The 16,659-nt window shown below is 45.8% G+C and overlaps 1 protein-coding gene across 4 annotated transcripts in view; it reads left to right on the forward strand.

Annotated features, from left to right (window-relative positions):
* The window catches only part of MYT1L (myelin transcription factor 1 like), a 161,194-nt gene that overhangs the window by 102,568 nt on the left and 41,967 nt on the right, over window positions 1-16,659 (forward strand). For all 4 annotated transcript variants that reach the window (XM_058550695.1, XM_058550696.1, XM_058550693.1 and 1 more), the window contains exon 15: window positions 10,222-10,284. In XM_058550695.1, coding sequence (XP_058406678.1) covers window positions 10,222-10,284 — 63 coding nt within the window. The remainder of the gene's footprint in view (window positions 1-10,221; window positions 10,285-16,659) is intronic.

Consider the following 16,659-nt stretch of genomic DNA (forward strand, 5'->3'; position numbering starts at 1 on the left):
CCTTTGGTTTACCACATTTTGCTTTTTGTCTTCTTTTTCGAAGCATCTCTTTCTTTTTCCATTTAGTCAATTTCTCCTAACTTGCTCTTTAAAGCGAGTCCAGGTGGAGAGGACCTGCACTTCTCCAGCAGGCGCCCAGGGGAGACTGAGCGGCATCCTTCGCTCATCTCAATGGCCAAGGAAAAAAGTGGACGTCGCCACCACGGTGTTCCCACAGCAAACCGAGCTGGCAAACAGCACACCCCACACTTAGTTCTCCAAAGCTACTGATCTTCAGTTAAGGCTTCTGATAGGGTTGTGAGCCGTTGGAGGAAAGGTCACTGTCTTTCTTTCCAAGAGGTTGGAGAGGGATGGGGCCCGAGGCCAGGCACAAGCATCATTGGGTCTCCACCACAGGACACATCTGGATGTGCTGCTGTGCACAGAGGAACAGCGTGTCCGTCCACCCTCCCGGGCTCCCACCCCCAGATCATCCAGTCATGTGAGCATCCTATGGACACAGGAGTCTCTGAGAATTACTGGGTCATTTGTAAGGCGCCCATAGCAGCTGCTCCTACACTCCACCTCTCCCATCCCTTCCTCTCATCTTCCTCCTCTCCCACCTGCCTCGCTCGGCTCTCTCCTTCCTGACTTTCCCCTGGAACACTCCAGCTGATTCTAGTCTTTTCCTCAGTGGAATATACTCTGCTGGTTCCAGAACCGGTGCATGGGGTCAACACATCAAAGCTGTGTTTGTTGTCGATGCTCTGATGCCCCCTCTGCTCTCTTGTCAGCCCTCCTCATAATCGGAGGGAAATCATGACAACCAGTGATTATTAGAAACCGCTTATGACTGTGTCCTTGGTACGGAAGTCTAAAGAAATTTTATTTCGCTTTCCTACTATCTCCTTCACTCTCCTCGTTTTATGAGACACTGAGAAGTCCTTATCAATAAATAAAAATTGCAAACAGAGGAACAAATGAACTCTTGTGTCTTTAAAAACAAATGAATCTACCTGACATGAGGGATAGACCATACGATAGGTTCATAGGTTCATAGGTGAATATACTTCACCTATTTGGATCTGTCTCCTTGCCTGTAAGACAAGGATAGTTGATTAATTTATTTCTAAAATCTTTTGCAACACTAAGTTTCTATGGAATCGTTTATAAATTTGACAAAATAACAAGATGTGAAACAAGGGAAAAGGCAGATTCCATAGGAGGAATTCCATAGGAAGGGAGAATATGCTAGAACACCATCTTTTTTAAATGAAAGACTTAAAGAGGAGAAAATGAACTGAAAAAATATTTAAAAACCAGATGGTTATAAACAAGAGGATAGGGCAGGAGGCAGAATTAGGGACAGGAAGAGAGAAGGTTAAAAGTGTGGGAATTTCAGAGAATTCCGGGGTCACACAGGCAGCAGGGGGAGCACAGAATCTTTTTTAATTTCTCCTGTTTAGAATAAAAAACAGAGGAAAGGTCTCCATGAGACAAGACAGAGGCTTCAAAAAATAAAAGATCCACAAACATGACAAACACAGAGAAAACAGACAGGAGAACAAAAATAAAAAGAACATTAAAAGTAGGAACTTTTTAGCCAAAAAGGAGAAATGTGTGGCTGCCCTCCCCTCTGTGGCCCTAGAATCTTCCCTTTCTTCTGTCCTGGAAGACCTGCTTCTCTTTATGCTCACTGCAGTCTACAAGCTTTAGGAAACTAAACTGCCTTTAAGTCACATAAACCTCCTTCTTCATTTAAATTAAAAGTATTTTGAAACCATCTGTGGACAGAGAAATGGAGCTGATGTCCCTCAGTTACTGTGGCTTTTACAGCCTCAAAGTCACCAGCCACGTGGACCCACGACGGTCTGTGTCTGACCCAACAGGCAACTCTGGGCCTCAGCGTCCTCAGACTTGAAAAAGCAATGTACGAGCTGTATTGACTCCGTAGCGGCTCACTTTTCCCTGTCTGCCCTTCGGAGCTGGGGTGCGGGCTGTGCATGCATGCCTGTGAGTGGTGGTAGCCTAGCCGCCAGAGTAGCCATCGTGGTTGTGGTAGATCATCCGTGTCTGTCTCAAGCGCAATCCAATTGGTTCCTGGTGTTGAGAAAACTGGCATTTCCAGCCAGCACCTCTGCAAAGAATCCCCTCCCCAACCCCACCCCACCCTAATCAGTAAACTTCAGCAATGACCCACTCATCATTCCACGTGTGCTGCTTACCACTAAAGACCAATTGGATATGGTCACAAGTGCTTTCTCGTTCTTAGAGGCAAGGCACGTCTGTGAAAACATTGCTAGTAAAGTAGAGGTGCTCTTGCACGTCTCAATCCTGTTCCCATGGCCAGAAAGACATTCCCTGCAACAACATGCATACGAGCCTTAAAAACCTGTTCTCACTACACATAAACGATGGTAACTGCCTAAGAGCTCAGTTAATCAGCTGAAGGTGAGTACTTCCTTTCTGGCCCCCGTCCCCAGCATCCGAGCCCCATGAGAGGTCTCTGCATGCCAAAGTTGAAGCCCCACCTGCACCATGCGAGTCTCTGTGAATGCGGACAGGCCCCTGAGTGTGTGCGTCACCCTCGTAAGGACAGGAGGTTAGAATGGGGGTTTCTGTTGCCTTGAGTCAGCTGCACCAGTCAACTTTTGTATTTTTTTTTTTGCATGGGTCCTCCGAGTCCAATTCCAATTCTGACTCCGGCTGCCCCAGCCTCTTGTCTAGCCGCTCCACTGCTGCTGGACGTGCATGTGCTCTGGCAGCAGTTTCCCATGGACACATCCCGTTAAATGAATGGGACGTCAGGATGTGCTAGGTACGTTCGGCCGCACTGGACAGGAGCCTATTCCTGGATGTACCTGGGACGCCATTCAGCAGGCAGCGGTTCAGTGTGGCAACGAGGGGTCCGAATTAGGCTCCCACTCCCGGACGACGAGGCGGCATGATCTACACTGATGACTTACACGTTAAGATTTATAGGCTGCATGTTTGAAAAAATTAAAAATTGCATGCAGCATGAACAGTAGAGCTGCTGTGGCAGCCCCCCTCCCCCAGGTGCTCCCCAAACAGCCAAACTTGCAACTTGAGTCTCCCGTGGAAAAGGGACCCAGGAGCAAGGCCAGACCCAGCCTCAGCTCTGTTTGGGGCCAGTAACCCAGAGCCCTTATCATTCAGCATTGACAGCCAAAACCAGGGCAGCATATACCCTCCAAGGCCATCCTGGGGGCCTAGGGCGGGGCGGGAGTGGGGGGAGGCGGTTCACATGGCACATGTTAGAGTCAGAGGGGATCCAAGGTTGATGGCAGGCGTGCAAGCCTCTAACCCAAAAGTTAAGCCTCTGGTAAGCACCCTGTTTATCAGTGGTTGAGGCTAAGTGCACTGCCCAGTGGACTTCACAGGATGCAGTGTGCTCGGAGAGCACAGGCACTGACCTCACGGAACTGACCAAGCTCTTCAACCCACCCAGTCGCTGCCAGTGTCCACCTGCTGCTCCACAACCACACAGTTCCTTGGGCATCCGACAGCCCAGGGTTCCCAATGACCGGAACTTCGAGTCTTATCTGCATTGTGACACCCGCTTTCTTAGTGACCTGAGGCCCAACCTATTCCAAAATGTTAACCTGAATCATCAGAACAAAATTTGTTTAAAAACCACATTAAGGGTACTTTTAAAATTCTTTTTCATTTATTTGTTTAGGTTTTGAGGGTAATTTAAAAAGAAAAGTGCTTGGAACCAAAGAAAAAGGTGTTTTTGTTTACACGTTACATGCATCAGAAAGCAAGCCTTCCACCTAAATTCTACTATCATTAACAGGTTGACCTCACATTTTGAAATGTGTAGGTTTTCATAGTACTGGAATATCCTAAACATCACGTGTAAAAGCCCCTCACTCGGCTCGAAAGAGGTGAAGGAGAATGGGAGAAACTCTTCCAGGAGAGGTGGGAGTTCAGGGGCTTGGGAAGGGGGAGGCCCCCAGCCAGCCCCCTCTGCAGGCCACGGTGCAGTGTAGGTGGGATAACAAGGGTGCCAGGACTCCTGCCCCATCTCCAAGCCCCCACCACACAAAATCTGCAGTGGCGTCACAGGGCTTTAATCCCATGACATGTAGCGTGAATGTGGAATTCCTGGGCGATCTGCTGTCTCTCAGGGGAGGCAGGAAGAGGGACGAGGTACAGCAGAGGGCCTGGCAGTGAGGGCCGAGGTTCTGGGGGCTTCCGGGAGGCTCTGCAAGTGAGAAGACAGTAAAAGGGAGCCTGGAAAGGGCCACATCCCAGAGTGGGACCCTCTGAGGTGGTGTCAGAGAGGGAGAAGCTCAGAATACGTATACTTAATATTGAACTTCAAACAAAGAGAAAATCATTCAATGTCTTACAGATTAAGAAACAACTTACAAGATTTTGTCTTTCTTTGAGTTTCAGGTAATATATTTAAGAAATTGGGCAGAAGCGATGTATGTTGCTTTTAAGTGACCTGGTTTCTTTCTGTTTTGGGAGAAAATTGCAGAAGTGTAGCATAAGAATCAATATATATCATTTTTCCATTTAAAAATATCTTTATTTTCACTCCTCTGCATTTATTTATTGTTTTCCATGTATATGACAAAAAATCAAAATAAAGAAACGTATTTTTAGAACCATATATCTTTAGGCAAAAAAAAATGTTTTTGAATTGAACTGTTTATATAAATAGGGCAAAGGCTTTTATATATGTGGCCTGAATCATTCCAATTCACAAATTCATTTTGCTGCTATAGACAAGACCTAATTTTACATTTTCATGATTTCTTTTAAAATTGAAGACATTAAGAAAAAAGAATTATATTTTTTCATATTTTGTGTTTTACTTATTAAGTTCCCTTGATAGAGTTGCCATGAAGGAAAGGAACAAAAAAGGCTACTAAAGGTCTCCATGAAATTCTTCAAAGAACTCCCACTATCAGTCTGACATGTACATTATTATTCCAAGTGCTCAGGGAGTATTTTTCTGTACATTTTAGCTTCTGTGCTCAGAATCAGGTGAGTTTGAAAGTCAACTGGCCTGGGTCAGCCACATGGACAATTCCAGATATAGTTCAAACAGGCCAACAGTACTTTCAGCCTTCATTTATACAAATTTAAAAATTAGTAATCGACTCTATCGAGGTGAGAGGTCATGAGTGTCCTCACAATCTTTTCCCTATACGTGGACCTGGGGGAGAGGGACCACACGCTTCCCTGGCTCAGCCCCGCCCCTCGGGGTGCCAGGTCAGGCCAGCGAGGCGCGGAGGAGAACAGCTCCCGGGCCTGTGCGCTCCGAGGGCAGACCGCCCCTCAGCCTTCAGTGCAGACAGACAGGAAGAGACGCTGACCAGACTGCCTCAGGCATTGACCCACAGCATATCCAGCAAGGGAACGTAGGCAGCACGTTCCGGTCCCTGAGAGCAAATGTCTGTGTTTGTCAAATCTGTCTTGGACTCCTCCTCAAGGAGTTTACTGACCTCCTGCTGATGGGGTTGAGGAAACATGAGTTCACCTATTTCAGCCCCTGATGTGTAGTGAAATGTAATTCAGTGTGTCCATTCGTTTAACTAGAGGGCACTCCAATCATGAAGAAAATCATATTTTAAATGTCTTATTTAATGTAACTATTTATCAAATTCTCATATTTATTTTCGAAAGAGAGAGAGGGGATGATAGAATATGGAGGAAGCACTTTAAAGATATTCTTATAAATAATTAAGCAACAATACAGCTCTAGTCAGAAGATTTAACTGTTTCCATTTCTGCTACCCTGTTTCAGGACTGTGGTTTTGTAAATGGGAGAAAACGCAGTAATAGATGACATGCTTTGCTGGAGGACAAATCGGAGGCAAACTTGAGAAGCAGGTTGGCGTGTCGTCACGTTTTTGTGACGTGTGTCAGTGCAAAATCACAGGATGTTCATGATTATGTCGTTTCAGGCGTAGCTGTTAAGTGCTTTTTTGATGGTGTATCTTATGACCTCTATGGAGGTGTGATCAGTGACGATTCCTCACAGGTCCAAACAGAACGTTTCTTTTGGTGGTGTATAGTTAAGAGAAAGCCAGGAGCACAGAAGGCGTTCTGGGAGGTTCAGGCTCGGAGACCTCTTTGATGTCTTAGATCTGCAAAAGCAACAGACGCCTAGCTTGTTCCCACTTGAGAAGGGCTAGTTCCATGAAATCAGAAATCCGAAAATTCGTGAGTGGTCCTGAATTTTTTTATTTAGATTTTGCCTGGATTCTGCAAATCTTAAACACTGCTTAAGACGTTTTATTATGATTTTTCCATTACCATTCTTAAATGTCTATACAAGACCAATTTTTCCAGCCAGATAACAACATGTACTACCCAAAATTAGTTTCTCTTGATGTTACTTGAATCCCAAGGCAAACGCAAGATCGCAGATAAGGAAGGGAATCAAATATTTTTGTCTCGAATACATCTGTGAGGCAGCGAGTATAGAGCCAAGATGATTTGCTCATCATTTGCTTTCTCAGAGTGTTTTCACTAACAGCACCTTCGGTGTGGAAGAGAGAAAAAACACCTAAAGCAAAGGTTTTGTTTAATGCCACTTTGCCTCCCTAAAATAGACTTGGTGCTCTTGTCCATGGGAAGTGCCAGGAAGCAGGAGGACGTTCGGCTGGGTTCTTCCCCGTGGCCACTCGAGGACCTAGTGCTTAGAACCTGTGCCTCAGAGAGGGTTTCCTTGGAAACCCAGTCAATCGCTTCTGCCATTTCAACACCCAAGCTGTGCAGCACGTGCTACTGTCTGATTTTATCCACAGGGGATTTTGATTATCCCACATAGGCCTGCCTTCATGGAAAAGATGTGCTCTTAGATGGGTAGATGCAAACTGAATTTTTGTAAATCGATTTTACATGCCCCATTATCAAGGGTCCTGGAGCTGGCTCCATCTGAGAAGCAAAGACCCCTTTCGTTAGATAAATAATCACTTTTCATTCACCAACTTCAGAAAATTGTGTTTTTGAATGTTGAGATTTCTTAAGGCTAGGAAATTTGTGTGTAAATCTAAGAGTTTAAAAAAGCCTTAAAGTCTTAAACAGTAACATAAAAATGAATCCTAGAGCTGTTGGAAGAAAGAATCGTTGAGAAACCATCCTGGGCTGCCTTCTGTGGGCCGGAAGCACCACCTAAAGATAAATAAGCCAAATTACCACCCTCGAAAAGACCAGGAGCTGCTGATTTCAGGGGGAAGCGAACAAGGAAATGCAGTGGGTACCTCCGCGCACACATTCTCCCCCTGTGCGGAGCAGGAGAACTGAGGATTCGGACTACAGTTGGGCCTAGGCACATCCTTCAGCATCAACCGAGTGCAAGGAGGAGAGAAGGGAAGTAAACCTCCCCAAAACAAGCACAGGGCAAGCCCTTTGAGGATCTCACCTTGTTTTCATCCTCATCACGTAGATGAGCAGGGGGCCTTAGCCCCAGAGGAAGGGGATGAATCTCAGCAGGTTTAACCGCGTCCCCAGATTCACGCAGCCAGCAAGGGGCAGACCTGGGATTCGACCCCATCTGCCTGACGTGAAACCCTGAAAATAAAAACACACCTTGTAAGAAAGAAAGATCTCTTTCTGGGAATGTTTTCTTCTTTCCCAACACAGTGAAATCTCCGAAAATGAGCCAAGTCAGTGTTTTGTTTGTTTGTTTTCATGGTGATAAAGGACATTTTAAACACCTTTTTTTATCATATGATACATTTGTAAACGGCTTAAACATACAAAAACTACTCCTAAAATCTTTCTCTCTCTCTTTTTTTTTTATAATTAGTAAGATCTGATTTTCATTTGCTTTATTTTGGTTATAATGCCTCACTTGAAATTTGAACAGAATATGCCAACCTCCTCCTGCCCCCACCAAAAAAAGACATATGAAAAAATTTCTACTCATGTTAAAATGAATAAATTTTAAATAAATTTGCACTAAGTGCTTAAATTAGGAAAAGTTTAAGGATTTTTTTTTGAGTAAAAAGCAAGGCCAACTATATCTTATTGGCTAGTAGGGAACATTCCTGTATCTTGATACATTTTCAAACAGAAACTTGCATGAAGATTAGCTTCTTAGATAGAATGATTTGTATCACTTTCAAGTTTTCTCCCTCTGGGAACATTCTGGGATTGGGGTCTGTCCACATAAGGTGTCGTTTGGGAAGTCAGCTATTTACGTTCAGTCATTTAAGTCATTATTTGGAAAATAATTACTTAGCAATCGACAGAATAGTCTTGTGATCAAACTTTAAGTGTACATAACTGCTGTTACCTTAACAAAAATCAACTTAATAATCCAATTTGGGCTTGTTATTCTTGATAGATAGATGATAGATAGATAGACAGATAGATAGATGACAGGTAGGTAGGTAGGTAGATAGATAGATGATAGATTGGTAGATAGATAGATAGATAGACAGATAGATAGATGATAGGTAGGTAGGTAGGTAGATAGATGATAGATAGATAGATAGATAGATGATAGGTAGGTAGGTAGATAGATGATAGGTAGATAGACAGACAGATAGATAGATGGTAGGTAGGTAGGTAGGTAGATAGATGATAGATAGATTGGTAGATAGATAGATAGGTAGATAGATGATAGAAAATTGATAGATATTGTTTTAAACATCCCATTGCTCTGCCTCAAACTCCTATTTTAAAAACCCTTATTCCCTTAGGCACACGAAGGATTTCTCTTCTCCCTTCTCATGCACTGTCTAATTCTCCCACAGCACAGGCTATAAATTAAAGTTTACCCTTTAAGATGATAAGACAAATATCAATTTTTATACCCTGAGAGCTAGAATTATGTTCCCTTTCTCAAAAGTAAAGGAGAATTAGACAATTTCTAAATACCGAAAATTGTGTACACATCCAAGTGTCCAAATACAGCATTCACACACTTGTACTTCCTCTAGAGTCATGTCTTTCCATTTCACTCCCTGGCTCTCGTCTGACCTTGAGCCAGTCCATCTCTAAGCAAGTCATTTGCTGGCCTGGTCTCAGCATCTGACATCCAGGGTGACTTTCTAAGTGGAAAACAAATTGAAATCTCTTAGAAGCAGTATCCATTTATTATGTGTTTAAAATTTGTGACTTTTGTCCTTACCAGGAACACAGGTGCTCATTGAGCAGAGTGGGCACAGGCGTGATCTGTGCATTGCTCCTAGGCGGTGATATCGCTTACTGCATCAATTGATCCTTGTCATTGTTTGAGAGTTGCAAATTTAATGGAAAGAAAGAAGAATTTTTCTTAACTTTTGTTCTTAATTTTGACATTCCTGCTAGTACAACTGCAACTGAAGTAACTAAGTGAAGCTGTCTTTGCAGGACACCTGATTATTCTTGAGATGGCACATTTAAGAAGTTACGTGGAGGGCAATAATTACAAAACTCTTTTTTAAAAACGTTGTCTCCATTGGAGCAATGGCAGTGTGGTGGTTAAGCACCTAGATGAAGCTGCCTGGACAGGTTTAAGCAGAGGCAGCACAGGTGCCGTGAACTAACCTGAGCATCTCAGCTGACTGGACCTGGTGGGTCAGGAGAGCTGTGCTCTACTCAAGTCAGTTAGTCACCAGGATTTTAAGGGACATCAGAGCCACCTGAGAGCTCAGCGGTGGTCTGGAGGATTGTTGCCCAGCTTCCCGCAGTTCAGGAGCAGGTGGCGGCTGCATCGGGATCGGGGGTTGACCGGTTGCCAGGCTGTGAGGAGTGAGTTGCACGGGAGCCCATTGTAGTGCTGGTGTTTGGAGTTTAGACGAAGGCTTCTCTCTCAGACCGCTGTGTGTATCTCTCCATGTGAAAATCTCACGTCCTCTATGGACAGTGTAGCCACAAGCCTTGCTGTACCTGGGCTCCACGCGACTAGAGGGAACAAAAAGGGAAAGACACAGGAGACGTTTGGGGGCAACAGAGACTCTGGAGTAAACACCTAGGGACCAAGGAAGCTCCAGAGACTGTTGAATCCTAGGCAGTTCCTCAAGTTCACAATCCTTCTGGAAAGTGTCCTTGTGCTTGGAAGGAAGAAGGCAGTCAAGGTGGTGTCTGGTGGTGGTGATTCACGGGCGCTCCCACGCACTCCGCTAGGGAGCTTCCCGCTCCATGTCGCCTCTTTCACGTGGGAGGTTAAGCATTAAAGAGAGTTTGCTTTCTGGATAAATAAGAAAGTTAATTGTTTAGGGAATTTTGTTTCTTTCAAGTGAATCACCCAGTTTGCATTTCTGATTGTAGGTGCCCCACCCCTGGCTGCGATGGCTCTGGGCACATTACTGGCAACTACGCTTCTCATCGAAGGTACGTGGAGGTGCTTGCTCTTCTCTTCATTCTTTCTTGTTTACCGTCCGTCCTCCACGGGAATATTGCAAAGGGCACGCTTTGACTCCAATGGTAAATTAAGGTCTAGAGACTCATAGGCCACAAAGCGCACTGTCCTCACGGGATGTCACTTAGAAAGCTCCAGAACCACAGGCTCCTCTTTGCTATCTCATTTGTCATGCAACTGGCTCCATCTGCAAGAGACACTGGTAAAGTCACCCGGTAGCACGTCTTTCTAAATTGAAAGAGTACAGGGAAAAGAACCCTCACTGGTATACGACAGGACCCCTGAGAACAGTCATGGGGAGGCAAGCATTCCAACACCACTGAGAGTTGATCTGTTACTTCTTGAGAGTTGAGCCACAGAGCTGTGCGGTTATTATAAGCAGAGGTCAGCAGAGCTGAACACACAGACATGCTTCCCTTACACACTCGAGGCACTGTCACTCCCAAAGAGAAGGAAGTGTCTAAAATACAGCATGGAGATTCAGTCATGTGAGATAACAAAAATTCAGTAAATATTCTACGAACGCCTGTTTTATGCCAGGCCCTCCCTGTGTCAGAAGTGAATTGAAAGAACCTTATGGTGTGATGTCTACAGAGAGGTGGATCCAGACCCAGTGGACAGGAGCAAGACTTTCTTGCCATGTTCAGTTAGGATCAACAAGCCAGTGCCAAGGCAAGGACCAGAGCCTGTCTGAGCGAAGATCCACTGGAGGCGGCGTCTCCAACGACGGAAAGCAGTGCTGCATCTGGCAACTAAGCTGCGTTCTCACAAAGTGGGCAGTCCGAAAGTAGAGGAGCCCTTCTGCTTAGATGCATCCCCCACAAAAAAAGAGAGAGAGAGAGAATTGGGGCAGTTAGAGCGAGTGTCAGTATCAGCAGCCGGCCCACCGCCCCCAGAGGAAGGGGGTCTGCACAGATCCAGCAGAGTGGATCGTTCGGATCTACATCACGTGGCCAGCCAAGTGACAGACCCCAGTGGTCAGAGCAGGGGACGCTCACAGCTGGCGGGCATGGTTTGGGTTGGGGACAGAGCTCACACGGGGGTCGTTTCCTCACTAAGATCCCACTCCAAGTCACGTGTTTCTGCGTTCACTTTCTGACCGTTTCAGCACGTGTCTGAAAAGCACCAATTATGAATGCCACAAGGACAACCAAATGAAGTGATTTGTGGGAGGATTCTTCATACTCGCTTGATGAAAAGGTCTCATCCTTTAGACCAGGGCTGTCTCCTGGGCACTGTGGACATTCGGGGCTGGATCGTCCTTTGCTGTGGGGCTACCCTGTGCACTGCAGGGTGTGGAGCAGCATCCCTGGCTGCACCCATTGGTGCCAGTAACACCACCGCCCCATTTACGACAACCACAGAGGTCTCCAGACTTCACCAAACATTCACGGGGCCACTGCCCCAGACCACAAGGTCAGGAGAAGACTTGTGATGGTCATCTGGTTTTACCAGGCAGTCCAGAGCCAGCCAGGATACTGTGAACGTAGAACAAGGGCAACCACCTCCAGAAAGAATTGTCAGAGTAGGACCACTGCATTAGAGTAAATAAAATAAAATAAAAAACTCCAGCGGCTGGCCCTATGGCCTAGTGGTTGGCACATTCCACTTTGGCGGCCTGGGTTCGGTTCCCAGGCACAGATCTACCCTACTCATCAGTGGCCATGCTGTGGCAGTGACCCACATACAAAATAGAGGAAGATTGGCACAGATGTTAGCTCAGGGTGAATCTCGCTCAGCAAAAAAAAAATAAAAACTCTAGTTAAATATAAAAGGTCAAGCACATCCTACTCTACTCTTCATTTTCATTTATCTTGGAAAATAAATGTCTTAGTCCTACATGATCAGAACTTCCAGCATTTAATAATGTCTGCACAATTAAAGGGAATATTTACTAGTCATTTCATGTGCAAATGGCTATTTTTCTACAGATGTTTTTTTGGTTTGGCATCATGTAAATTTATTCGTGATTAGTTTAAACATTTTTATTTAACTTGTATCTTAGAATGGTGGATATTAATATAGCATAAACCTGTGAGTGAAATATAATTTAAGTTTAGATTTAAGCTATGATCTATGCCTGGAGTAATAATACAGGGTTAATGTATAGAGTTGGAAAGTGAATTTGATTTTGTTTTCAGCAAATTTGAGTACTACATACAGCTCTATGGGGGCTTAGCATATTAAAAGTAGAGTACATTGTAATATTACTTATCCTAGTAATAACTTCCCTTATGTAAAAGTGTTAATGAGGTTGAACACTTTGTTAAGCAAAAGTCTTACACTCAGTTAACAGTTCTTGTGTAAATTGGCCACTAGCAAAAGACAGAAGCAAACTTCCCCGGTCTGTTGATTCTTGATGGCCATATGTACAGGTAGGGAAACTTCTTTCAGAGTTAATCTTCTGTTGTCCATTTCCCAGGAACATGAGACGATGTTACTTATATGCAAACTCTAGAGAAAACTTTACTTAGAGGGTGTTTCTTCAGACTTCTTTTTAAATTGTACCACAATTCAAGTCAGTTATATGAGTTTGTGGTGTCTTCATGCCCCTCCGTGGGCTCCAGTGAGAAGAGAAGTCAGAACAAGGACCCTCAATGCGTTAAGGGCCACAGACCTGCCTTGAGCAGCTGTGACCATCTGTGAATCTTACCCTCCCTCTCAGGCCGCATGTGCACATCCACATTTTGTCTCAGTTACAGGATGTTCACTGCTCCCTAATTTAGCTGCCGCTCCCAGAACCGGCTTTCTCCTGGCACAACCCTGGGAACTTAAGAAAGTGTGCTTTCCTCTGCCATCTGCAGAGCCACACGGAGTGTTAGGCAGTTTCCTTTCTTTATGCACCAGAGGAAACTGAGACTCTGAGAGGTTACATAGCGAGATGAAACTCAGGTTCATGCTGTCTGCCTCCAATGTCACCCTTTCTTGTGGACTCCATGCCCAAAATGGCCGTTGAAGTTCATGCAGTCAGCTCCTTGTGGGAAAGTAGGAGCCACCCAACCCACCCGAGGTGGGATCTGGGTTGTGCTGGCTTTTGTTTTGGTTTTAATGGTGGTGTGGTCTTTCAGTTTCTACATCATCTCTGAAACTTTCCTAAATTCACTTTAATCAATAATTTTTGACTGAATATGATTCTATCAAAAAAACTCATCATCAAATGTTTTGCTCTCCCCTCTGTCCTCAGTGAAGACAGAGACCTTGTTTACCAGCCCATATAAAGGTGTTCATAAAGTTCACAGTCCTTGCCAAACTGTATCTGGGTCTCCTGGTCTTCAAGGAGCGAAAATCCATGTCTGTAGCTTTCCCTCAAAGATCCTATTTCCAGGCACCTTTATACTTTTCCCTGACCCTTCTCCAGGCTGGCTTTTTCCTGCAATTGTCAGACGTGCTGCTACAGCGACCTCTCGGCGTGGTCTGACCCCACAGGATTGCCAGGAGCCCCTGGTTTTCTCTGATTAGATCATCCCACCTATAAACAGCCAGAGACACACAGGCCTGGAGTTGTTGCTCTAGCGTAGAAGTAACATCTGCAGTTTTCACAAATGATTATGCTACATGAATCTGACTCCCACTGGACACCCTCCCAGTGTTACAGAGCAGCTACAGCCCTAGGGTTCCGGAGCGTTCTCTAATAACAAAGAACAGTATCTATTGAGCACTTACTGTGGACCCAGAGCGTTACTGAACATTTTACATATACAATCTCAATATCCTATGAGAATATGACTTTTCTCCTAATTGCATGTGAAGAAACAGGGCACGAGATCCTACCTGATCCACACTTCAAGTCCTGTTTCTCCTGGGGCGTCTTCTCTTGCTCTTTTATAATAATGGGCAAAATGTGAGCCTCCAGGACGACAGGCAAAGGGTCTGACAGTATCTCTATCTGCTCCTCAGTTCCAATGTGCTTTGAGAAGTCAAAACAAGGACCTCAAAGGCCTTCCTGCTGAGAAGCAGACAAGTCCCCAGGTACTAAGGGAGGCAATGAAAAATAGGCCTGAGGAAGCTCAGACACCAACAAGGAGTGAGAAAGTCCCCCTTCCAGGGTCTTGGGTCCTAGTCACAAAATCAGGACAGGTGACTGCTCACCAGGTGACTCCTAGGACCTACTCGGCATGGCTCTGGCTTATCCCCAGGCACCAGCTCTCACACCCACTGCAGATCTCTTCAGCCAGAGGGTCAGTGCCGGGCAGTTTCTCCCTCGACTTTAAGCTTCAGCTGCAGTGACCATCCCAGCACCATTTCAGGTCTGGAGGCCACAAGGCACACTTCCCTCGACCACAGTCCATGCTAAGAGCCCAACATCTCAACTTTCTGTGAATGCTCAGCTGTCTGAGAGCTGTCCACGTTTTCCACCTCCAGGCCTTTTCCCCCACCCAGAGAAGGCAAGAATTCTAAAAGCCTTAATGATGTCTCCAAAATTTTTAAATTTTCATATAAAGATGCGGATATATAATGAGCCCCTGCATCAATGATATCCAATTGTGGAAAGTACAATTTCTGTCTAGGAAACTGTTAATCATTTAGAACATAATCGCAAATGTCAGCCCAGAATTCTAGAAACCCAGTAAATGCAGTTAATATTTATTGACCACATAATATGTGCTAGGAGCTAAAGATACAGATAGAGATACAGATGCAGATATAGTTATTAAAGCATAAAGATGATAAAGAAGGTAGGTCTTAATTCTGACCAGGGAGGGTGGGTCAGAGAAAGCCAGAGAGAGGCTGTGACCTCTGAGCTGCGTGTGGATGGCTGGGTAAGAGTCGCTAGGAGGTCATGAGGAAGAAGGGTTTTCTAAGTGGAGGAACAGCATTAGAAAAAGCGTTGTAGCAGCAGCAGCAACAACTAAAATCAATAGTTCAGTTTGGTTGGAGTTTCGGGTGTAAGCATATGGGAGTGGCTATAGATGAAACTTGTGTTGGGAGTCCTGTTATATCCATATGGGGAATTAAGAGAAACTTAATTCTCTAGGATCCAGGAAGTCACCCAAATAACAGAGAGACAGGGCTGGCTTTCAGCACAGAGAACGCACTGTTGAGAGATGAAAGGCTTCTGAGAGTGCACTTTCGGGTTAACAGCAACATCCCCAGAAGATTGGGAGCAGCTGGATGGAAGCAGCCCTCACGCAGGGCCCATGTGAGGACAGGCTCGTTGGCAACGAAGCGGGAGGGAAGGACAGGCTGAATGTGAGGACAGAAAGGCCAAGGGCGTGCCCGAGATTCCGGTGGACAGATGGGTGACTGGTGATACCCTCATCTGAGATCAAGAAGCCCCCAGAGAGCATGCGTTAATTTCTGTTTAAACGCATTAACTTTGAGATTCAGGTCAGCAGAGGAGGCAGGGCTGGAGGAGAGATGCGGGTGTGGAGTGTCCAGTGCTGTTCGACTCACTGGAAGTTCAGTGGAGTGGAAAGAGAATCACACTTTTAGCAACGACAGGAGGGTCCAAACACTAAGAGACTCACTCCCACCGGGAGCCCTGAGCAGACGCCCCGGGGAGGGATCGCTCCCCCCACCTCTGAGCACACGCCACCGTCTGAGGCTCTGCAGAGTGAATTTCTGTGTCACTCAAACCGGAAGGAGAACACAGGCTGAATGACTTTGCTGGACTCACATTTGGACCCTAAAGAAGGAATCACAAATAGAGACGAAAGTTGGAAGGACAGGATCTAAAATTACTGACTACTGTCCCTGCGGGCACCTTGTAGATCAAGCCAACGCCGTGGCTTCATAAAGACCGTGCATTGCAGTCTCCACCCTGTCACACAGATGAGGCGTCTGAGGCTCTCCACAGCTGACAAGGGGCAGAAGGGACGTTTCAATGTGCTGTTGATGCCACATCTCGTGAGCTTCTCTCACCCAGGGCCACCCTGGGGAAAGGCCGCCAGATCACAGTTCTGTAGAGAAGCTCCATGCTGGCATCGGTAGTGGACAGCGGGTTTTCTTGCCCATGGTTTAAGCAGAAAACAAGAGTTTTAAGATGTTGATCAATGCTTAGTTCCATTTTTCCTGGGGTCCCCATGCTCAGCTGGTGGTGGGGACAGTTCTCTTGTTTCCATCAAGCATGGAGATCAGCAAGAAGTAAGTGGGATGAAGCCACAGGCCCAAGCACTCAAATGCTGCCAGTGAGAACAGACCCCATGGTCCTGGACTGCGGACACATCAGCGCTGACGGGAAAGCCGGGCCACCACTGCACATGGGCTGGGATAGTGCCGCGTGCTGGCAACAGGGGCCCCAGGTAGAAGAGCAGGGCGAGGACCCAGGAAGTGGGGGGAGGCCTTGTCAAGAGCAGCACACCTGCTGGATGTACACGGGCTTCTCATGGGGCGGTGGGAACAGCACC

This window comes from Diceros bicornis, chromosome 12, assembly GCF_020826845.1.
Source record: "Diceros bicornis minor isolate mBicDic1 chromosome 12, mDicBic1.mat.cur, whole genome shotgun sequence".
Lineage (NCBI taxonomy): Eukaryota > Metazoa > Chordata > Mammalia > Perissodactyla > Rhinocerotidae > Diceros > Diceros bicornis.